The sequence below is a fragment of the Sordaria macrospora genome, chromosome 1, assembly GCF_033870435.1.
Source record: "Sordaria macrospora chromosome 1, complete sequence".
Lineage (NCBI taxonomy): Eukaryota > Fungi > Ascomycota > Sordariomycetes > Sordariales > Sordariaceae > Sordaria > Sordaria macrospora.
In genome coordinates, this window is record NC_089371.1 from 4,212,628 (window position 1) to 4,236,571 (window position 23,944).

A 23,944-nucleotide genomic window follows, 5' to 3' on the forward strand; every position below is an offset into this window, starting at 1 on the left:
ACGATGAACGAAACATTGGTGGCAACCATGGCAACGACACCACGGAATCAATTCAGTTCAGTTCCGAATATCAAAATCAACACCGTCGCCGTGACTGTTAGAGTCACACTCGCTGTGGTGGATATTTTGAGCACTAGACGGAAAACATCTACGGAGTTGACCCCCACGCCCCCACATATCCTCAGGGTTGGGTATGGAGCAGAGTAGAGGTGGGAGTCCAGCGTATTCAAGAGTGTAGTACTTGTGGGTTGTGGTACGGTTTGGGACTCTTTTGTTAACTCCTTTTTATAAAAGAGTAGGCAAAAGAATTCTGGGACAGTAAAATATTTATGAGATAATTTACTCCTAAAAAGTTATCCATTTTTTTACATAAACAATTTCTTAAAATTTTAGGAAAAATTGAAAAAGAAAATATAATTATAAAAAAGAAGCTTTCAAAGTTGCATTGATTTTGATTAGGTGCGGAAGGAGAAATAAAAAAAAATACTTCAAAACTATACCTTTGGCTGCAGCTGTCAAAATGCGTCGCCCGTAATGATTGGTGGTTAATGTTGTACTAACAATTTTCCTAGTGTTTTAGCGCCAATGCAGATTGTCTCAGAATATTTCGCTGTTCTAGAATTTCTAGTAGGGAGTTGAGAAAAGTCCCACCACCACAACCCCCAAGTAATACTGGGCATTTCGCTTGTTGTAAGATTGTACCGCAGCGTATCGCTCACCATTGTAGTGTACAAGTGCTCGTTCGAGGTGTCAGTGAGCGCTCTCTTGAAAGTTACCTACCGTGCGGAATCAATGGAGGGGCCGTGGGGAGCTGCCCCTCGTACAGTACGTGCCCCTCGTACAGTACGTGCCCCTCGTCTGGAGCTTTTACTTCGTCTCACTCATGGCCCCAACATCCAAACTTCAGGACCTCTTTGGGGGTCCGGTGCTGGAAATATGGAGCACCAATATCATATTCCGGGTGAGGCGCGAGCAGAAACCTTCCGAGAGGTCTTACATCTCTCTAGTGCAAGATAGAAAGCTCCATACTGAACAGGCTGAACTTCCATCTTTGGTTTCTGGTTGTCCCTAGGTTGCGGTGACTCCGCAACAAAGCAACAATAAAGCTGGGTAAGCTTGCATATGTTTTTGGCTGCCCGGTAATCAGATGATCCTGTGGGGGATGGGGGTCAGCGAAACGATGGAGATTGGAGATGTGGACAATTGACACGAGGAGGACGTTGGCTTGTTTTTATCTTCATCATTTGAACAAAAATCTATATGTGTTTCCTGCTGTCATATCCCGTCCTGGCGTGTCAATGCACCCGGGCCCAGCTCCATGAACAAGTGCCATTAAGTGAACGAGCCACCACATGATGTTTTTCTTACAAGAGCGGTTGCCATTCCATGGCACTCCGGGGTTTGCGTGGGAACGCTGTTTGGTGGCTAAAAGCATGCCGGGTCATCCGGGGTTGCCTACCATCAGTCATGCTTATGACCAGATATTAATGGGTGACTGAGAAACGGCTAGGTTGTAGAATGAGCAATCAAGAGGAATGTACGAAAAGTTCCCAGAGGCTATAAAAGGATACCAGCTGTTGTACGCGTGACCTCAAGTCTTTGTATTAAAGCTTGCCAAACATGCCAGGTGAGCAGCAAGCATTTGGGTCAACGGAGACCGTTTGCCGTAAAGGGTTATTTTTCTTGAATACCACAGGGTAAATGCTTCACGATGATCGTGCAGCTGGTGTTGGGACGGCTGGGAGCTTGGGTGTGATGCAAGGACCAAACCAGGGGGTGACCGGCGATGAACCTAACCTTTTCCGTCTGGGCCGTCCTAGGTTCGGAGGAGCATGAAGGAAGGACGGGATTGCGAAACCGCAACAGACTAAAAACACGCTTTGACAAGGGGTGGATGGGGGGAAACTTGCAAATATAAAGACAAAGTTGCCGTCCCTGTGCTACTTCAGTCAACTTTTCGTGTGCTCGACGGACATGTCTAGCGGCTGGTTGTACATGGTAAAATGACAGTTTAATGACCTCCATAAACATTACCGATAACCCAGAATGCTTGACAGTCAGAACTGTTTTCCTGGGTACAAATGTATGATGCCGAGAATGTATATCTTGCCGAGCTTGCCTCACGTACCGGCTCGGTGCACACTGGCATCAAAAGCCAAGCTCCAGGTCGAAATGGTTGACCTCAACGAAGTGGTAAATGTGTGGATCGATTCGCACCATTTGAGGTGTCGGGCTGATCCAGACCAACAAATGGGATATGGGGCCTTCCGATCCCGCCGCGGGGGTTTTTCTGAGGCAGGACGGCGGAATTATTTCTTCTAGGCACACATGTCCAACGGGAGAAAATGCCGGCTATCCATTCTGCAGCTGTCATCGCAAGTAGATCATGTTTGGAAAGGATGAAAACCCCGTTCCACTTCTCGTTGGGATAAAAAGGCGGATGGTAGCGGACGGACAATTGCGCACTCGACTTTTCCTCCCGTACCCATGATAGGTATTGGATAATGCAGCGAGGCAACGACAATCTCGGCTGGGTGTCTGTCTGTCTCTCGGTGGGTGAAGTGTCAAAAAGTGAGGTATCCGGAGCGGACGACAAAGAGTGGAACTCGTGTGCTAATCGCCGGTCTGCAACTAAGGATATTCTAGCGAAAGGTACAGGCCAGGATGATGCAGGGCCTGTTCGGATTTTGGATGGGTTTCCACTTGTTGCAAGTAGTGACATTTTAGCTTGCCCGCTACGACGCTGATTGACTCCCCATTGACCCCTCCGAAGTCGAAGGCTCCAGGATCCCTCCCCAAAGTTTCGTCATTACCTCAGCTCGCAGGTACTTTCTTATTTGACCCCCTCCTTCCCCCCCCCCAATTGGAAATCCCTCTCCGTTGAGTAATCTCTTCTTCTCCAACTCAATTCATCTTGTCTTTTGCTTCTTCTTCTTCCAAACAACCAAACGCTTGAAGAATTTCGTAAACCAAGTTATTCTACTAAAGCTTACAAGATGTCTGGACCTGTGTAAGTCCTTTTTACTACCCCGCCTCCCCCGCTCTACCCGCGCGTCAGTGTTCTCTGTTGGAAGCCCTCGATCTTACCACGACGCGCATTCTGCGAGTTCTCAAGAATGTGGCTCGGTATCGATGAGGGCCCCCTTCAGAGAAACGAGAGTTCTCTTGCAAGAAACCAGAGTCCTCTCGCCATGATGTGTGACCGGGAGAGCTTGCTTGTCCTGTTTGCCCTGCATACCAACTGAGTGCCTCCAGCGCTCGCCTAGCGAACATTATTGTTGGCGGAGCTGTGATGCCGGGCTCCCGGTCCCAATCCCAAAGTCAGACAAGTGCTAACAATGCTCCAAGCGCTGATATTGGCCTCATCGGCCTGGCCGTCATGTAAGTTACCTCTAATGCTCGTCGAGCATCCCCTCAACCCTGCCTCGCTGGGCCTCGCTAACGTGGTCTGTGATAGGGGTCAGAACCTGATCCTCAACATGGCCGACCATGGCTTCACTGTCTGCGCCTTCAACCGTACCGTTTCCAAGGTCGACGACTTCCTTGCCAACGAGGCCAAGGGCAAGTCAATCGTTGGTGCCAAGACCACCGAGGAGTTCGTCTCCAAGCTCAAGTCCCCCCGCCGCATCATGCTCCTCGTCCAGGCCGGCAAGCCCGTCGATCAATGGATCGAGACTCTTCTCCCCCTCCTCGAGAAGGGCGACATCATCATTGATGGCGGTAACTCTCACTTCCCCGACAGCAACCGCAGGACACAGTACCTTGCCACCAAGGGCATCCGCTTCGTTGGTTCCGGTGTCTCTGGTGGTGAGGAGGGTGCCCGCTACGGCCCTTCGCTCATGCCCGGTGGTGATGAGGCTGCCTGGCCTCACATCAAGGACATCTTCCAGTCCATTGCTGCCAAGAGCGAGGGCGAGGCCTGCTGCGAGTGGGTCGGTGACGAGGGTGCTGGTCACTACGTCAAGATGGTTCACAACGGTATTGAGTACGGTGACATGCAGCTCATCTGCGAGGTCAGTTGCCCCAAAGCACTCCCTGCCATACGTGGCTATTGAAGCGAACGAGTAAAATGATCTAACTTTACATGGTACAGGCTTACGATATTATGAAGCGCGGTCTCGGCCTCTCCAACAAGGAAATCGGTGATGTGTTGACCAAGTGGAACAAGGGTGTTCTCGACTCTTTCCTCATTGAGATCACCAGGGATATCATGTACTTCAACGATGACGATGGCACTGCTCTCGTCGAGAAGATCCTCGACAAGGCCGGCCAGAAGGGTACCGGCAAGTGGACTGCTGTCAACGCCCTTGACCTGGGCATGCCTGTCACCCTCATCGCCGAGGCTGTTCTTGCTCGCTGCCTGTCTGGCATCAAGGAGGAGCGTGTCAAGGCCTCCACCAAGCTCGAGTTCGTCGGCCGTGCCAACAAGTTCGAGGGTGATAAGGAGCAGTTTTTGGAGGACCTCGAGCAGGCTCTCTATGCTTCCAAGATCATCTCTTATGCCCAGGGCTTCATGCTCATGCAGGAGGTATGTGGATGCGCGAAACAGACCGCTACTGATGCTTGATTGCTAACGTCTTATGATCAACAGGCTGCTAAGGAGTATAACTGGAAGCTCAACAAGCCTTCCATTGCCCTCATGTGGCGCGGTGGTTGCATTATCCGCTCCGTCTTCCTGAAGGACATCACCGCTGCTTACCGCAACAACCCCGACCTCGAGAACCTTTTGTTCGACGACTTCTTCAACAAGGCCATCCACAAGGCCCAGCCCGGCTGGCGTGATGTTGTCGCCAAGGCTGCTCTCCTTGGTATTCCCACTCCCGCTTTCTCCACTGCTCTCTCGTGGTTCGATGGTTACCGCACCAAGGATCTCCCCGCGAACCTCCTCCAAGCTCAGCGCGACTACTTCGGTGCCCACACCTTCCTTATCAAGCCCGAGTACGCCAGCGAGAAGTACCCCGAGGGCAAGTACATCCACGTCAACTGGACTGGTCGTGGCGGCAACGTTTCCGCTTCCACTTACCAGGCATAAAGGAAGGGGTGTGGTATGGAATGGGCACGATATGACGGTGATGAGACGATTTAGACATAGGAAACGGTTGCTTCATTGTTTTGGCAACTAACGAAAGGGTAAACACGCAAGATGCATGAGCCATGATGCCCATTTATGGTATGAACTGGAATTAAAAGGAGGTACTTTAGCATGAATTGGAATTCGATTTTTTTTTTCTGAGAGCGAACAAGAACCATGATGTTGTACCGCAGTGAAGCTCCAATGCACTCTGGATTATTTGCGATGCCTGTCCATTCAATCCTACTGGGACAGAAGACCAGCCACTGCCGGCGGCTCAGGGGGCAGTAAAGAACGAAACCGATGAGACGGACACTGCGTGGGCCCTCGTATCATAGCGGTAAGCCCCTGGTGAAGTCTACGTAGGCATACAATAAGATAGTGTTTCGTCGTCCTCCACTGGATGTCCTCTCCATGCTATCAACACGCGGCCATCCTCTCGAATAACAGTGTACCTCCATGCAACGGTTTTGAAATGTGACTAAGACAAGGCCGGCGAGAGCCTTGAGTCAACATGAGGCCAGCGACAGTCCTTCGGTTTCGTAGCGAAAGATAATTGAGTGGTTCTGTTGAGATGCCGGTGACCATGAGCTTTTGGATGGAATTAGATAGGTTGGGCCAGAAGGCGGTCACGTGTCGCTGTACTGTAGTGGGGCACACATGCTGGTCTGTTGCCTGCCGCCATCACTGGTTGGAACTTGCCCGACTGCGTACATTGGCAGTTTGGCACGAGCTTGGTTCCTGAACGTAAAGTTCCCTTGTCGATCCACGAAGCGCGCAACGCCCCGGAAATCCACCTTCAACCGCGACGGGACAAGGCACATCGTTTTCCAATCATCATCCACTACAACATCCGCTATTGGCTTGATAATACCAGCTATACTTCCAACTCCCCGGACTGAGATGTTTGCATAGGAATAATCATCACTTTCCAACATTTTCTCTCCCCCACAATCCTTGTATTTGACCTCGACCAAACACCACAATGGCTGGCGACCCGAGCCAGAACGTGCACCAGGACTTGGTACGGTTCCTCGACAGCATCCGTTTACATTTCCATCGTTTTTTCTACTGTTACATCTATACAAATGACTAACACAAAGTTCCCTAATAGCTTCCTCATGTTCACCTCCTCTCAACTTACCGCTATGCTTTCCAGCCTAGGGTCGAACTACCAGAGGTCACAAAGTGGTTGACGGCCGCACCCAAGATCGCCCGCGACACGGCTCCATTCTTTTGGACATACCTCGATTGCCCCAATGATGGATCCATATACCTGACGTGGCAGCCTTCCGGCCGTAGAGGTGTTGAGTTTTCTAGCGATGGATACATATGGTCTGGTCCAGAGATCTTCTATCATCAACCTGCCGGCAACGGCTTGGTATGAAACCCCCCCATAAGCTTACAGCGTTCCTGAGTGTGTGAGTTAACTCTATGGTAAAGGTTCTCGAGGCTTACATCCAACGATCGGGATTCAGGCCAGGGGAGCAGCACACGGTACACTCTCGAAAACGGTTTCGCCTTGTTCCCGGCCCAGCGCCAGTGCCGAATGCACCGCAGGTGGACCCTAACCTCTGGATTGTGCATTACGGACCAGCGGACAAACAGGACAGGATCCACGTACAAATGGTTTCCGTGAGCCCCCAGATGCAACAGATGATCAATTATCGCCAGCAGCTCTTTCAGATGGGCCAGATTGTCAAGAAGGAGTTCATGCTATCGGATCGTGTGAACTGGCCACAACTTCCCCTTCCCGGCCGGGGTCAGTCGATGTATGCCCCGCCAATGCCGCCTCGCCACATTCCTCCGACAATGGCGTATCCTCCGCACCCGGGTGCGGTGGCTGGCTCATCCAAGCGCAGAGGTGGACATGGACAGGCACCGGGAGCTCATCCGAACCAGATGGCAGGAGGCCAGCTGCACAACTTGGAAGGCGCTTTCGATGACGAGGAGGATGTGTCTCGTGGCGACCTTTTCGACCACCTTACCCCACGCGAGGTGAGCATCGCTCGGTATCAACAGAATCACGAGTGGATGGAGGAAATCCTATCTTCGCCCTACCAAATTGGCCAGATAGAAGTGTCCGATCTCGGATTGGGACGCAAGGGTGCACTTGCCTCGCTGACAGAGGGTATCTTCGAAGCACAAAGCACCGAGGCGGTGGATCATGGGCCCAAGAAGCCTTATACCGGACACTTGGCCCCAGGGGTGGCAGATGAATTCCGCAAGCGTGTGATGGAGAAAAACAAGGCCGACATGGAAGAGATCGCACGGATGAAGGCCGAACATGAAAAGGCTCTAGCAAGCCTTAGAAAGAATTCGACCCTCATGCAAGCAGAACAAGAATTGCGTTTTGCAGCTCAAGAAACTGGTTCGGAACCTTGGCGCCTTGAGGGACGTCTCGAAGATGACGAGGAGGGCACTAGCCGACAGGGTCAGAGAAACGCTGGAACGATTGAAGAGATTCTCGCCAGCGTTGAAAAGCTTGTGGGGAAGCCTGCTACGGTTGTCCATGATGTTCACCGAGTTGAGGATGGTGGCTACCAAGAGTCAGCTCCTGAGCCAGAGCCCATTCTTCCACCTGCAGGACAGGCTCCTTCCATGTCTCGCCAGCCATCACAAGCCGGCTCTCAAGCTAGCGGTGCGATCATTGGCGATTCCGACATTGATATGGGAGGTACAGCAGCCGGTCTCCTTGACCAGATGAACACCGCCGGTGGTTTCTCGACAACGTCAACCCCTCAACCTCTGAATCTTTCAGCAAATCCATCGAGTGCTGCCACCCCTTCAGCCCCCAACGTGGCCTCACCTCTACCACCTGCAGGCAACCAGGGTGGTGATGACATTAATATGGAAGACGCAGACGCAGGAGCCTCAGCGAAGGTTGCAACAACAGCATCCGATCAAATACCCACTGCTTCTAACCCCTCGGGTGCCACTACTGCCTCCGTCCCTCAGCCGCCAACGACAGCTGGTAACAGCGATGCTGCTGGCGTTGCCGCTCAGCAGATTACTCAACCGTCAAGTAAACCCGCATCAGCGGCGCCCACCCCATCAGGCGAGGGTATTGACTTCAGCTCACTAGGTGATCTCGATACCGCCGGTGAGGCCCTCGCTGGCTACGACCCTCCCAGCGTTGGGCCAGGTGGCGATGACTTGGGAGATTTAAACATGGATATGGAGGACTCTGCGTTCGGGGATGCCTTCCACGGCGTCAGCCATAGTGCCGGTCCTGACCAGTCCTCTCCCGGGGCTGGGCTTGGTAGCGCCGGGAACACTCCACCTGTCTAGGCGGCTACTGGTGCCAACGCTTCCCTGCATCTAGCGCAGCAAACACAGCAGAACTTGGAGGTAGGAGATCAAGGTCTGGCACATAGGCATGGTGGTGCAAGAAGAACTTATTGGACCGAGGATGACGATAAAGCCCTCCTAGAAGCCCATTTCGAAGGGCGCAACTATCTCCAGATACACGCGGATTTATTTACTTCCCGAACTTATGCTGCGGTAAGGACTCGGGGGAACTGCCTCATAGTCGACTGGACTGCCTGGCAAGACCGGATTCTGCTTACCGGTCAGTCCGAAGGGCGTAGCTTTGAAGATATACACAGTTCTTTTCTACCCTACAAAACCGTTGACCAGTTGAGGGAACGACACAGTGAACTAAGTCGCCTACAAACCAATCGTCCTTGGACTGATACTGAGGATGATCAGTTGCTCAACGCAAGATGGGAAGGGAAGAGTTGGGCAGAGATCCAGCACACTTTCTTTCCCTACCGAACCCAATGTGCAGTGAAGTCGCATTATCATAAATTTATCTAGGCAGAGGAGCCTCGTTAGAGCAAAATACCTTGCTCCCTACCTTACACGTTGCGCATGGAAGGATCTGATCCAGTCTGAAGATTTAAGCGGTGGTACAAGTGATCTGGTGTTGGACTTGGGCCTGCTTTTTGTTTTCTAGTGACTTGTTGAATGGTGGTCATTCGGGATCAAGATACTCAACCGTATCAGCACCCATGTGTGCTCATTACGGTTTTGGAACGCTGTGGGGATTGAGGCGGGCATTTGGTATAGGGTAGCAAGGAATTGTCTTTCTTGAGAAGGAGATACGGTAAAATAGGAACATGACTTGGTATACATTAGTCCATTCATTCGTGCACTGTTTTCGCGGTTCCGTGTTTTACGTGGCTCAATGGTAGGTAGTAGCGTTTTGATCCCGTGCCATTACTTACCTCTTGCTTACCGTGCAGGTATACGATGTGTACCTCTACCCTTGACGAAGCTGGGTCCCACTTTGCAATCGTGTGGAAATCAGGAAGCATATTATGGTCGGTACTTAGTTTTCTTCTCTTCATCAATTTTTAGCAGCACGGAACGTACCATTTGGTAAGTCTGTGGTTTTTTTTGAACTAAGAGAGTGCATTAGTACTTGTAAGATTACACTGCATTTGTACTCACTTACAGAGGTGTTCTCATTTCCCAACCATAAACATTAACGCATTCATTCGTTCATTTATTCGTTCGTCATTGGTAAGTAAGTGACAATTTCAAGTGGACTTTTCTTCACCTCAACGAACGAGTGACATCCCCAAAGTGGGTCGGCTTTCACACATATTATCCCTTGGTGTTGTCCAGTGCCATGGCCTGGAATCCCAACCTAGAACTAAAGACTCACTCCGGGACAGGATAGAGGCAGGCATAGATACCTCTAAGTGAGGCCTGCCAGACCGCCCTTGACTCGACTCAATATGTTTGTTATTCTATCTTCCATTTCACTTCAAAAACCAAGGCCGAAGACCGTCTTATATGGAATTAGGGGTCAGATTACGGTGTTGAGTAGGTAAGTAAAGTAACAAGTGGACTTCCACTGCCCTGTTCGATCCGAGCAATCGATGAGACTCCAATGCAGCGCAGCGTAGTTTTCGCCAGGTCACTGTGGGATAACTTACAAAGATGACTTTCTGAGCATCACGTTCTGGAGACTCCTCGTTACAAGTCTGAGTATGTAGTTGACGTTCTTGCTTTATACAATAAACGGAGCTACAAATGATGACGATATGGAATGTTATGTCAAAATTACGAGTGCTGTGGGTTGATTGTGTCTGTGTAGACTAACACTTGGTAAAGTACCAGTGCAATTCCTATACTTGTTGGCGTGAGCAGGCTCCATGTCGTCTACCAAGCTCCATCCCATGTTTTCCGGCGGGTGTCGTGCCGTGTCGTGCCGGATCGTATCGTTCTCTTTATTTATGGCAGTCTTGAGGTCCATGGTGAAATATCATGAGTCGCTTGAAATGCGTATAAATGAGGTAAGTCTGCCAAACACTTTCATCTCCATGGACAGAACAGAACGTATTCGTAAGTGACCAGCAGCGGCTCAGGGGCACGGGATATATGGGCTCATAGTCTTGCCAAAACCACCGAAACAAGGTATCATATCCATTTTGTGTTGACTTTTCGTCAAAGTTCATCCGGCGGATTTCATTCAGTCGGCACTGCCTCTATGACACATTTTTACTTGTGTACTGTTTCGTGCAGTTTTCCCCTGCCGGACCGGCCCATAGTAACTGATTTAACAAGCCCTCAAAGCAAAAACCGCGCCAGAAATGCCCAATTCCGAAAAGCCCCGACCCTTCAGTACTCCCATAGTCTGCATTTAGAACTTGGAGAACTTCTTGACGGACTTGCCGGAGCGGGGAAGAACGCGGAGAACATTGAAGCGGACCTAGAAAGCACATCGTGTTAGTCTTGCCGTAAAACACACAAAACACGGCCGGTTGATTGCTCGAGATGGCCTGACGGGTTTGGTGGTCCGCGCTAGATTTCGAGTTCTTTCCTCGCCCTCTGGAGAGATTTGGATATCGGGAGTTGAACATACAGTCTTGGAAAGGGGACGGCACTGGCCAACGGTAACCTGGTCACCCTCCTCAACACGGAAAGCGGGGGAGACGTGGGCGGCGAGGTTCTTGTGGCGCTTCTCGTAACGGTTGTACTTGGGGATGAAGTGAAGGTACTCGCGGCGGATGATGAGGGTACGGTGCATCTTGGTGGAGACGACGGTACCGGTCAAGATACGGCCACGGATGGAGACCTGGCCGGTGAAGGGGCACTTCTTGTCTGTAGTAGTAGGCAGTTCATATCAGCCATTCGTTCCTCCTTCTCGTCTTGTTTCGGCCCTTCGTCATATCGCCCTCTTCCTTGCCGTCAACCGCTGGCCTGCACGTGCTGGTGCTTAGTGTCTCGAATGCCGTCTGTCTTCCGTTTTCGGTATTTCGTGGTGTCGCATGTTTCGTACTCGTCGGTTCGCATTTCGCAACAAAAGCCGGCGGGGCGGTCGAAGGAAGAGTCGAGCTGATATGACGGGACGTTCGTTTCGCGGGTTTTCATCAAAACGTACCGATGTACTGGCCCTCAATGGCAGCAGCGGGGGTACGGAAGCCCAGGCCGACGTCCTTGTACCATCTGCGACCACCCTTGCCGGGACGGGCAGACTTGACCTTGGTCTTGCTGTTGAGGAAGACTTGAGAAATCGAAGCTTGTCAGCGCGCCCAAATTCCCCATTGTCGTGTTTTCCCATCAATTTCCTCCCAGGTGCAAAAACTCACTGTGAGGCTGCTTCTGGAAAGCGCGCTCGCTCTGCACGGTCAGTTCGGTAGCCATCTTGCCGGTCGGGTGATGCCCAAGATGGTGCTATGGTACGTGAGAGGTGAGGTTGGCAAGAAGGTCGAAATTCCACGGGGCTCACAATTTTGCCAGTTGGGGATATTTTTTGGGGCTTGAAATCCGAAAAGTGTGGAAGCGGCGGTGCAAAGCCACACTTGGGCCGCCTTGACCACCAGGCCTCTCTGCCGGCACAGCAAAACTCTTCCCACTGAGGGGTATCTTGGCGCTTGAACGTCCAGCGATCGCACTGCACCAGCCACAGCTCCAGCCACACATGCCTTGCGCGCTATCCACTTGCGGCTTGCTGATGGTGGGACATGTCAAGAACACACTGCAGTCCGCCAGTTACGACCACTGGAGTTGCTTGGGCAGTTTGGGTCGTGAAACAGCGCCCTGGAGTCTTGTGTTTACGGCGCCTTTCACCCCTGCCATTCGCGTGTTCGCTGTTGCCAAAGTAAACAGTCTGCCCCGCTGCGTGAACGGGACCCTTGCGGCTGGAGGAGCCTGGACCTGAAGGTTGGATCTGAAAGGAGCCCGAAGATTGGGAATGTCATGCCGAAGCGCGCCCGCCGTCCAAGTCGCGTCCAATTAAGCACCCCCGAAAAGAACGTGTAACCATACAATCATTCATCGATGCCCGTGCGCCCCATCATCTGTCGCCCATGATCAACGATCATCATATACGAGACTCCAATTGAGAATTGGGGAGCCAAACCCGTCAACGGCAGAACTCGACATGACGTCGCAACAAGATGTTACGCTTCCTCCCACGCGCATCCCGCGCAAATCGATAAGCGGCGGCTCACCGATGAAGAAGAGGGCAGAGAAGGACAATGCGACCGTTGATATCGGCGCTATGGGCGCTGGTCGCAAGAAGATGAGGAGTAAGAGCATGGGGCCGGGCAGTCTCGATATTCTCAAGTCAGGCAATGGTAATCGCAGAGCCGTACGTCCACCAACGCAACACCACTGAAGCTACCAGTGCCGAATCTGTAGACTTGATGATGCTGATGGATACTATACTGTAGTCTTTGGCCGTACCATCACGACCGCCCCCAAGGTCGATTCTCAAGCCGACTTCGCTCCCTGAAATTCCCACCTTCAACACGTTCAAGTCGCGACAAGCAGGAAGCAGCCAGGTCGGCGGCACCGATCAATCGACGAGCTCATTCGATAGCGGCGAAAGCGGGACCAAGGTGGCAGTACGCACTGAGGAGGAACAACAAGCAGCTGCGCGAGAGCGCGAAGAAAAGGAGCGGGCGCAGATTGAGAAGCACAACAACGAGCGAAGGGAGGCGCGCAGAAAGTCGCTTGCCAACAGGAGAGTGTCATTCGCCGCCGAAGCCACCCTGCACACATTTCACGAGATTGAGCTTCCCCAAGATTCGACGACATCTACCGATACAACACGCCGCGCATCATCTTCGACCGCGGCCCCGTCCCCTGCTCCCTCGACTTTGGAAGCTTCGAAACCACCGCCCTCTCCCGATAACGCCGAAGACGACACCATTGCGTACGACTCCGACCTTGAACATGCCGATGGCGTTGCTGAGATTCAGGCGGAGGAGATGACAGGGTCAAGCGATGACTCGGATGTTGAGGATGGCACTATGATGACGGTTGAAGCAGAAGAGATGACCTCGGCATCTATAGCAACACCGCGCTCGTATTTCAGCGCAGACTCAAGTGGAGACTTGGACGAGAACCTACGACTTGCAGCCCGACAAGCTGTAACCCAACGACTGGATGAAGATGAAGAGGTTATCGCTGGGTTCGCAGGATGGGGGAAGAAAAACAATGCGCAGGGAAGCTCAAGCCAAGGCAATGGTCAGAACACCCGTTCCAGTTTCACACAGGGCGACCAGGGATCGGACATGGACATGGACGCGGATATGGATATGACCACCGCCGTGGGTGGCATCATCCGACAGAAGAGTTCATCGCCAGAGAGGGACGATGGCGATGACATGGACATGTCGATGGACGTTACCAAGGCAATAGGCGGAATAATCGCACAACCAATATCATCAACCGTTCAAGAGCTTGACGTTGGGCCCGGTACCAGGTCGCTTGGGGATCCAGCGTTACTTGGTGACGGAACCATGGGACTTACAACGGCAGTGGGGGGAATCCGACGCAGTAGGGCTTCGGATGCGAGCCAGTTCGATACAGATGCTCTTGAGGACATGTCGATGGAGATAACTACGGCAATCGGTGCGGTGTTGGGCGGGACCTCGTTCGGAAACGCCCCTCAACAACCTCGGCCGACGACAAACACCGGGACGAATGACGAAGAAGACGACGCCTCGATGATGGATATGACCGTCAGTGTTGGTCAAATTCTACGCGACAGGCCCTTAAATGAGGCAAACGACACCCAAGCGATGGACATTACAACGGCAGTTGGTGGTATTATCAAACCAATGCTAGCTCCTCAGCAGGGCTCGACAAGCCAAACGATCACAGGGCCCACAGCTAAGGAGAATATCCGTCCTCTGACGTCTACGGCTGTGATTCGAACTTCACCTAAGCGGCGGAGGTCGGCGGTTGTAGACGAGAATGGAAGCCCTGGTCTTGCTGGTCTTCAGAACAACAATCTTCGCCAAAGTTTACCGCCTGCGAGTTCAGCGGTAGCAGGGGGCCTGTCTAATGATGCATCAAGCTCGCCATTACAGAGTTCGCCGTTGAGGAGCTCGCCTACCAGGATCTTGCCTACTCGAAGCTCCCCGGACAGGCGCCCTCTTGCAAGGCAACAATCACCAGATAAAGCGCCAGAGAGACAGCTGGGCACTCCAGTTTCAAAGCCTCCACCTCGAATGATTGGGAGCCGATCAAGCTCACCTATACGCGCTGCTTCGCCCAAGGTGAAAACCACTCCGCTCAACCTCAAGTCGAAGCTTTTCCGCCAGGATCCTTCCACTGGGCTCAACACTCCCCGCATTGTGTTGACTCCCCAGAACCGCCGCCTCTCTGGAGTAGGCGCTGACCGACCGGGATTGGGCTCGCCCAAAGTTGCAGAAATCATCGATCGCCGAGATTCCATCGGAGAGACGGCGCCCGACTTTGTTCCCAGTCAACCCGATGGCCAGCGTCGAGCCGTGGCCTTCGCGGACCCTCGTGTAATGGAAGCTGAGCTTGACAAGGAAAGGCGAGAGGAGGAAGAGAGAGAGAACAGTCGGCGGATCTTGGAGCGAGGAGCGGATGGCGAACGAGATGCCACTGTCAATTTGATGGAGATGATTCAGGGGCTTACCCCCAAGAAAAAGCCTTTGCGTGGTCGAAAGAGCTTGGCGGTAGGAAGTGCGAGAGGTCTTTTGGGGAAGCGACCTGTGGAGTTGGACCAGGATGTTGAAGAAGATACCCCGGAAAAGGATGGAGTGAAACGGTTGAAGGGACATCAAGGAAGCCCAGTCAAGAACATCAGGCTACAGGCGCATCCGTCTAAAGCCGAGACTACAACGGGCAGGGAGACTGTCTCCGAGTCTATGGACCAAACGAACAACAATACTGTCACACCAACTATACCCTCTTCGCCCACAAGAGCGATAACGCCCAGAAATCAGGGTCGTTTTAAGGATGTTGCGAATGACCAGCCTACCATTACCATGGACTTCGACCACACCGGCCCTGTTGATGAGAATGCGGTACAGCAGGACGACGATGGGGAGCGCATCCACTTACAAGACTTTCTCAATATGACGAGTATTCGGTTTATGGAGCTCACTACGACTAAGCGAAGACACACTATTGCCCCAGGGGCCTCCCGAAACAGCACATCTGCGGAGGATAAGGATGTCACATTTGAGAGTTGCGTGGTGGCCGGTGCCTGTACGGTGCCTATGCTAGAATTGTATCAACATGTATGTCAACCTCACAAAGCAAAGTACTATGTTCATTGCTAACCATCAAACAGTCGTGTCGTGAACTGAAGAAGTACATCTCCGAAGGACGGCGCATTGTGCGCGACATCGAGACCGAGACCTTTGTCGAGAACCCACCTTTGTTTAAGGAGTACATCTCAGCCACTCCGGAGCTCAAGCTCCTCATGGATAACCAGTTCAAGAACGTCAAGAGCCACGCGCGGCTACTGAGCAAAGCCATGTGGTACGAATGGCGCATGAAGCTCCAAGAAGGGTTGAAAGAGGGACTGTTCAAGATTTCGGAGGGGATGGACAAGGACGATGAGCTTCTAGGAAAGCAGCAGGAGCTGTTGTCGTCGGTCCTTCCCGGTCTGACCAAGCGATACGGTGCTCTTGAGCGCGAGCTAGAGAATCTTGAGGATGTCGAAAGGGAGCTTGAGGATTGCGACCCTGAAGATCTCGCAGCTGCCCGGGCAGAGCTTTCAGAGCTTGGCAAGACCATTGCCGAGAAGAGCAAGAGGGTTGAGGAACTTCGCCAACAGGTCGAGGAATATCAGACCGGCGTTCAGTCCTTGGCTGATCAAAAACATCAGTGCTTGGAAGAGATCACGGCGGCCGACAAGATTCGGGAGGAGTGCAGAGGGTGGAGCTCGACGGAGATCAGCTCACTCAAAGGTACGTGTTCTTGTGTTAGTCAGATCCTATTTGCTGCAGATACTAACATGTCACCAGCACGCGTCGACGAACTGGAGCAGAAATCCGGCTGGGCCATCAACAAAATTGAAGGTTCGGTGATGTTCATGACCTACAAGCAAGAAATCGAGCTCGCCTTCGACTTGACCTCCTTCAAGGCACACAACAAGCAAGGACCCACTGTCGAGATCCGCTACATCGCCAACAAGCGCGAGCGCAATGTCATCCCCTTGACTTCCGAACAGAAATTCTTCATCGAATGCATCAGCAGCCATCTCCAAGGCTTATCAAATCCCTCTCTGTCCGTCAACCGGTTACTCACCATCGTCAGCGACGCATGGGACAAAGCCGGCGCAACAGCCGAGCAAATCCGGCTGCTCAACCTAACCTTTCCCACCAGCGTTACTCGAACATCCGCCACAACCCTCGAGGTCCGCTCCTCGCTGCTTTTGGCACCACTCCAAACTCGCGTCGAAATCTCCTTGACCCTGGACAAGATCTCCAGCGACGACTCGTTCGAAGTGAAAGTCACACCAGACGCCCAAGTCATCTACGGCGAGCAGTTCACCAAATCCAAGCTGAATGACTTTCTTAAGAATAAGCTCGGGAAGCAATTGCTTGGACAAAAGGCTGAACAACAACAGCAACAGCAACAGCAAGTCAGCGGCAACAAGAAAAAGCAGCAGTCCCAGGAATGGAGTGAGGTCGTGTTAGAGTTGCACAAGCGGCTGTTGGCCAAGGGTGCCAAGGCGGGGCATCATGCTGCACAGGCGCAGACACAGGCGCAGCAGGCGAATGGGAGTGCGAATACCATGCAGGGCCTGCAAGGACTGCAGGGCCAGGGGGTGGCGTTGAAGTAAACAAACCGACGGGAACTTTCTGGGCATTGGGGGTTTGGATGGATGGCTGTGTACGCTCTTGGGATGATGAACCGGATGTACAACTTGATGTCAACGCGAGAAATGGACGTTAGGCCGTATCGTCGTGTGTCAATCAGATGTTGAATTTGGATGGAATGGAACTTGGAGACTTGTACGGATGGGAGCTTGTACGCATGATGGATGTTCAAGTTATTATGGCTTTTGAGTAGTATGAGTATGAATACCTTGTTGGTATGGACGATACCTAGATACCCTTGGCTAGGCTAGATTACATGATTTTACTGGCTACTATACTGATCGTCCCCTGTGGCTTGGTTGATTGTGTCTTTGGTGTGTCTGCTTCTGAAAATGCGCAATGGCCATGAGCGCTTTCAGTTTGTGGATGTCGAATGTGTTTATGGACGACGGTTCTTTTCAGTTCTTCGGTGTTTGCTTTGAACCTGGTTGGGGGGTTTTATGCTGTGTACTTGCTTGCAGGGCCAAACCTGATGTATGTATACAGTTGGCGACGAAGTGGAATGACGAAAGAAGTAAAGTATAGTTCCGAGTGTTTAGCATCGTCACTGCCAAATATACTGCAGTGGTGATAACTATCAGACCCCTAATTTGACCGACTACACAGTAATTCTTATCATATCATGTTCCACCTCGTTCGGTTCGGTTGACTGAAGTCGAAGGTATACTGAATTTCTATAGTTTGGTTTTCCCATCTTAGCTGAAATCACACAGCATGGATAACAGTGATGATCAGGGACCATTTGTGAATGTTCAATGTGGTCATGATTGGCAAAAATAACGGCTTCAGCGCGGCTTCCTTGTCGACTCCGTCACCATAAGCGCAGGTCACAACATGTTTTTCTGTTTCACATATCAATTTTTTATTTTTTTTTAAATTCATGATACTCGCGTAGTCGGATCTAAAAGTCTCGCACAAATTATACCATGTGGGTGGGGAAGCACATCATGATCCCATTCTAAATTCTGCACATGTCCACATACTCGTCGCCGACTTGATCTACCCAGCCACACACTGTCAAACGGGCCTCAGGGTACATAAATGATGTTCGATGAAAGCCACATTCGAGACAGCCAAGTCGACATTTGGAGCGAGTTCAAGATGACCGGGTTGAAAAGCGGGCGTTGCAAAAAAAGAGAAAAAGGGGGACATGAACCAACGATGTTTATGCTAGGCGGCTAGCAGATGGCGAAACCTTCTATCGAACACTTTTCAGCAACCAGTTTGGTGGTCACACCATAACTCAAAGTAAACACATGAAAACTACTTGATATCCATATCTCCTCCACTCACTACCCCTTTTTTGCATTCACAGCTTTGTTTTGCGATACTGGTTTCGGAGTGTCATGATAGCACCGAAAACGCCAAGATATATCTCCCCCAGGTCATCGCAACAAAACACTCGATGAACACATCGTTGAGGAAGAAGTATGGATGCAAGGAATTGTATTGGAGGTAAAATACCCTTCTTCAACTGTAATTCATTGTTTTGTTCAAAGCAAATGCGAAAAGCTAAATGGTGAAGTGGGAGTGTCAAGGGTGTGTCGGAAAGGACTCACAGTGTCGCAAATTCCCACCATCACCATCCTTCGATGAAAATACCACCCCGCACATAGTTGTGCCCAAAATCCCATTATCATATCAGTTCTTCCAGAGTACCATGAATATTGGATTGTTTTCCTCATATACTGCCAAAGTCGGCCTTCTTGGCCAAGTTCGGTCTCGGTAAAGGCGCGGGCACCGGTCTCAACTCCCCTCGGACCATGTACGTCTTTGAGGATTGCGCCTTCCACTTGACCCAGGCCAATATCATGCCACATGTAATGACATGAAAGTTAATGGTAGTGGCGGGCGCAGGCAGACAACGGAATTCAACGTTCCTTCTTCTGCTACGGTGCAGTGTATGACGAGAGAGAACTAAATTAATGGCAAGCCCTCCATTGTTTGCACAATGAATGCTTGATGTACAAATGAAGCTGAGAACAGCTACTTTTTGCTATGAATTACGCGCGAAACTGTCACCACCAACACCATTTTGTTGTATTGTGATTGCGCATTAAAATCCTGTTTGCGCGCGTAGCTACACACAATGCCGCCGATACACTTTTCTAGAAAACCCCCAAAACATACCATAGAGGTTCGTTTTATACACTGCGTGCTTCTCATGTGCCGTGATCCATAAAGATGATCTTATTCCCAATGGTGCTTTGCTCTCCTTGTACCCTTCGATCACCGTATAAAGATTACCTCTGGTGAGGGGCTTCAAAGGCTGCGCTTTCTGCGTTCAGTGACGATGCGCCTCACCGATTTCTCATGTTGAAGGTCCAAGAAAACCACAAACTCTAGATATACCAACGATACCAAACTATTCAAACATAAAAAGATGCGTACTTGCCCTCTGTTCTTCTTGAAATGAAGTTTTCAAGACACACCATACCAGCACCGCCATTCCCTATCATCCAACTTCGCAGTTCTGAGCCTGACCTCACCCAGATTTCACTTTGCAATTCGTTATCTTCCACTCTCGATAGCAAGAACTGCAAAATCTCATGACCCATCGATAAGGTATTCAAACTACTGCGTCACCTGCACAAAACTACAAGCAGCTACCCGAGGAGTCGAAAGTGAGGCGCAGCAACCGTCAAGGTCCTCACCAAAACGGCACGGCTTGAATATGACTACAGTCTGCCACCACAGAGATACGCACTGGCCCGACTTATCGAGGTGAAGACAACTACCCGCGATGAACTGGACCGCTGAAAGTCTCAATACAGGGTTACGTCAAGCAAGCTGAGTATTACGCTGGAGGGGGGCTGCCTGGTCGTGGCGGGTCTTGACCACAACACACCAGTTATCCTCAAGCTTACATAAGGTATGTGGTGAGCAGGATCACTGCTCGAAGAATGATGGCAAAACCCTTGAAGCAGGACCAATATACGGAAGCACAAGTTGGAGCATGATTGAAGCGAGTGTGGCTGCTAGGTTCCGTGATGGTTAACCTGAATCTGTCTTGCTGGTATTCACGCGAGGACGTTGCTGACTAGAAGCCTTGCTACACAGACAGGCAGCCACTCCACTGAGCAGTCAACTTGCAATTCAAGCGGGGTGAAGACGAGGTCGACGTGAACGTCCTGCCAACCTAGGGGGTTTGAGATCTTGCCCCGCGGTCTAGACAGTGCCAGTCAATAAGTGAGGCGGACCAGAAAGTTGGGACGACGGGTACGGGTGATGAATTTCACGAGTGTCAACACCTGCCAAGAACCTTCCAGCAGTCCTTCACTCGACCGGTCTGCCCTTATCGTCAAGGTCGCCGGTCACTTGCCATAGCAACCACGGAGCAACCATACCTGTTGACCAACCAGAGGACGTTCTGGGACCGATTTCATCTCAACTCGGCCTCCCGTCAACATATCGGCCAGGTTGGCGCACCTTCCCAGTTTGATTCGAGTGAATGCCGTGGCCGCGCACACGGGTGAATTCTCTGGAGGGGTAGCTACTTTTAAAACTTCTCGCTCCCGCTCACTCTTCCTCCTCTTCCTCTTTTTTTCCTCAATGGCATTCCGTCTTTTCAGGCGTAGTCACCATATTGCGATAGTTCAAGCAAGCCTTTGATCAGCAGCATTAGCAGCAACAGCAACAGCAACAGCAACAACAATCGTACCATCCTCGCATCGTGCGCGTACCAGCAAGATGGACGAACGTCTCGTCTGCTGGCCCCTCGTCGCCCTCTGGCTCCTCTTTGGAACTCTCGGCGGAGTCCCCGTGTTCCCAGTGAACTGGGCTTTGGATTGGGCCTGTGGCTTTTCCGTCCCTAGCACTTTTTGTGAGTTTTTGTCTCCTGTATAGCAATGACAGGCAAGTAGTGATACTATAATGCTCTCTCACATAGACTTGGTCTACACGTATGACCTCTCCTGAGTAAAGTCCCGTGGTTTCCGACATTGCCCCTGCTGCCCCTGAGTTTGACTACAGCCTCGTTGATCCGGAACTCGGCGATAGTCCAGAGGCGCCCGAAGTCCACACGGAGCCAGAGATGGCCGCGCCCTCGTTCACTCCTGACGTTGATGACGGAGCGGACAACGGCCCTCTGGTTCTCTCACCACCCTCGACTCCTCCTCCTCTCCCCGGCAACTTCACGGCGTTGACCTTCCGGCCAGCTCTCCCTGCCAATGCGCCAACTTTCGCGGCGCAGACCGTTCGGCCACGCACCCGGAGACCGGCCTTATCCTCTCGCAGGCCCGTACTGCCCCCATCTCTCCGCAGGCCCGCAGCGCAGCCTGTTTATGTTGATCCGGCTGAGGTGGAACAGATGGAGCTAAGCCATAGGTCCATGGAGTACCAGGCGAAGATTTCAAAGGGGGTCATGAAAGCAGCGGTTGCCTCGGCGAGGGTGCAGTCGGAGGTGCAGGCGGAAGCCGAGGGCCGGTAAGGTCCACAAAACAACACCAACAATTAAGACAGGAATCACAAGGCGGCAAATAAAAAGCATAATGGCATAAATGGCAATGAGTGGTCCCGGGCGGGGGCCACTCATTATACGTACATAAGTCCAGCTTTGTCGTTCTTAGAATTCCTCGATCTTTCGTTCGGTTGTTGTCAGTCTTGCTTACGTTTGATTTGAGAAGTGTGTTGTCTATCGGGATCTTCTTTCTCGCTTTTTCCCATCAGAACTGTCACCTGTTTTCTTCCCTTTTCCGACAATCTTCTACATCGATGACACACACTTCTCTGGCCAGCGGGCTTGACTTTAAACTAGAAGGGAGTTAGTTCTTTGTGCAATGATGGCAAGGCCAGTCATACCTGTCCTCTCATGATCATCGATCAACTACCCGAATATTCTCACTCTTGTATGTTCGTCACTGGAGGTCACACCGGGAACAGTCGACTACAGAGTTCTCTTCGCACAGTCGCTACTGGACAGCCACATCCGGGTACAGGTGCAGCGAATCTTTCTAATATCAGGTTTCTGGTAAGGGTGGGTAGGTTTGGCCAGAAACAGAGAGTTCAGCTTGCTGCTCTCCATATGTTGCAACCAAGGAGTCACACTTGGGAATAAGACAACCTGATATCAGCTCCGGTGCCTATAATCGGAAGCTCTCTCTCAACGATCTCTCGGCGTCTATAGTTGGAGACGTTACGTGTTTTCGGATCGACATTTTCAAAGACAAGCCCGTCACACTTGTCTTCATCCTACCAGCTTCACAATCTTCAACATTGTCACTATCGAGTCAGTCACGCTCACATTCGCCTAGTAGCGAATCGACAACGTTGTGTCAGATTATCTGTTGTTTTTTTACTGTACGAGTTGTCATCTCGACGTTTTCAGATTATCATTCTTTATCAGCATCAGACCCAGGCATGTCTGCTTGCGAGTTCATTGTCACCGAGTACTGTCAAGTGTCAGCATCATTTTTCTTCACCAGACCTATCCACATCTTTCGGATTCATTGCAGCAACTATCTTATCTCTCGAAAAGGCGAACCAGCAGCGATGATATGAGACTAACAACATACCTACAACTTGACAACGAACGGATAATTTTTTTTTTGTCATCATTCTTCAACCAGGAAAAAACATCAAACCTCTGATAAAACTTGAAAAGGGAAAACAATCACCAAAAAATGTGCGAGTACGAGTACCATGACCTTTCTACAACTGTATAAGTACATCTTTTTTTTTTTTTTTTTTTTTCTTTTTTTTTTTCGGATATCGTCCACTTATGACCACGTCAGTTTTGCCGACACTTCTTTCTTTCTACAGCAAAGGCAGACAGACGAAACGCGAGACCATGTCGAAGACCAGCAGCATCTTATCACTTCACTTCTTTCTGTTTTGACTATATCACAGCGCCCAGGGACGACCAATGTGCACTTACTCACTTGAGCACGTAACAACATATGACCAGTGCCGCCGACTCTTTCTTCTTCTTCACACAAGGCGCGACACAAAAAAGCTACCAAAAAAAATATGGCATTTCATTCGAGCATCATCTTCTTCTTATTCGACTCGGATGTTCAACAATTGTGACCAGTTCAGCAGCAACGCTACATCTCTTCCTCATAGCAGCTGACGAACACAACAATTTGTGACCAATTCAGCACCGCTTCTTCACTTTCTTCACTCAAACAGGAAGCAGCTGACCAACTCTTTTTTCAACGTGTCAAGACAACAAAAATCAATTTGTCGAGACATCAACAATAACGTCCTCCAAAAATATGGATGTTCACCTTGTGACACAGTTCGGGACTGTACCAACAAAATTTTCAATTTTCAATCTTCAATTCTCAACAATTCGTACGAGAAAAACAAGCAGTGACAGCAGACCTGAACGAAAAACTTCAACATGTTGAGACTTGCAACAATCTTCTTCAACAGTTTGTCAAGACATACTAAGCGACATGACATCCTCCAACTTTCATACTCAGGATGTTCGCAAATTTTGTGACATGTTCGACTGCAGCAACAAAATCTTCAAATCTCCAAGCTTCCAACTCCACAACAAGCAAGGAGCAAGCAAGCAGACCGAACGAAAAGATCTCGAATCAACACATGTTTCGATTCACAACTTCAACTTCAACTTCAACTGTGGACAACTTCTACTTCACACTGTCGAGAAATGACGGCTCACCTCTTCTTTGCATTTGCCTGGTCAAATATCTCCCTCACTTACTTGACGGCCGTCAGGCAGCAAGCAGAAAAGAGCTTTGCATTTTGCTCGGTAGACATAAATCACACTCTTCTCGTCAGACCAACAGCAAGCAAG

General features: G+C 50.8%; 3 protein-coding genes across 3 annotated transcripts; 2 read left to right on the top strand and 1 right to left on the bottom strand.

The window, feature by feature from the left end:
• The first annotated feature begins 5,634 nt into the window (after positions 1-5,634).
• SMAC4_02833 (uncharacterized protein) lies at positions 5,635-9,403 on the top strand. Its single transcript, XM_003348287.2, has 3 exons — positions 5,635-6,095; positions 6,186-6,452; positions 6,515-9,403. Exons 1-3 carry the CDS (start codon positions 6,057-6,059, stop codon positions 8,360-8,362), a joined length of 2,154 nt encoding a protein of 717 aa, XP_003348335.1. The 5' UTR covers positions 5,635-6,056; the 3' UTR covers positions 8,363-9,403.
• Positions 9,404-10,042: 639 nt separating this feature from the next.
• Positions 10,043-11,832, bottom strand: SMAC4_02834 (40S ribosomal protein uS17). Its single transcript, XM_003348288.2, has 4 exons — positions 11,674-11,832; positions 11,466-11,588; positions 10,947-11,185; positions 10,043-10,793 (listed from the first exon to the last, which is right to left on the bottom strand). Exons 1-4 carry the CDS (start codon positions 11,726-11,728, stop codon positions 10,725-10,727), a joined length of 486 nt encoding a protein of 161 aa, XP_003348336.1. The 5' UTR covers positions 11,729-11,832; the 3' UTR covers positions 10,043-10,724.
• Positions 11,833-12,467: 635 nt separating this feature from the next.
• On the top strand, positions 12,468-17,447 carry SMAC4_02835 (uncharacterized protein; the record flags this gene model as incomplete). Its single annotated transcript, XM_066089849.1, has 4 exons — positions 12,468-12,677; positions 12,760-15,591; positions 15,645-16,266; positions 16,324-17,447. 4 exons carry the CDS (start codon positions 12,468-12,470, stop codon positions 17,142-17,144), a joined length of 4,485 nt encoding a protein of 1,494 aa, XP_065945679.1. The 3' UTR covers positions 17,145-17,447.
• Between the last annotated feature and the right edge of the window lie 6,497 nt (positions 17,448-23,944).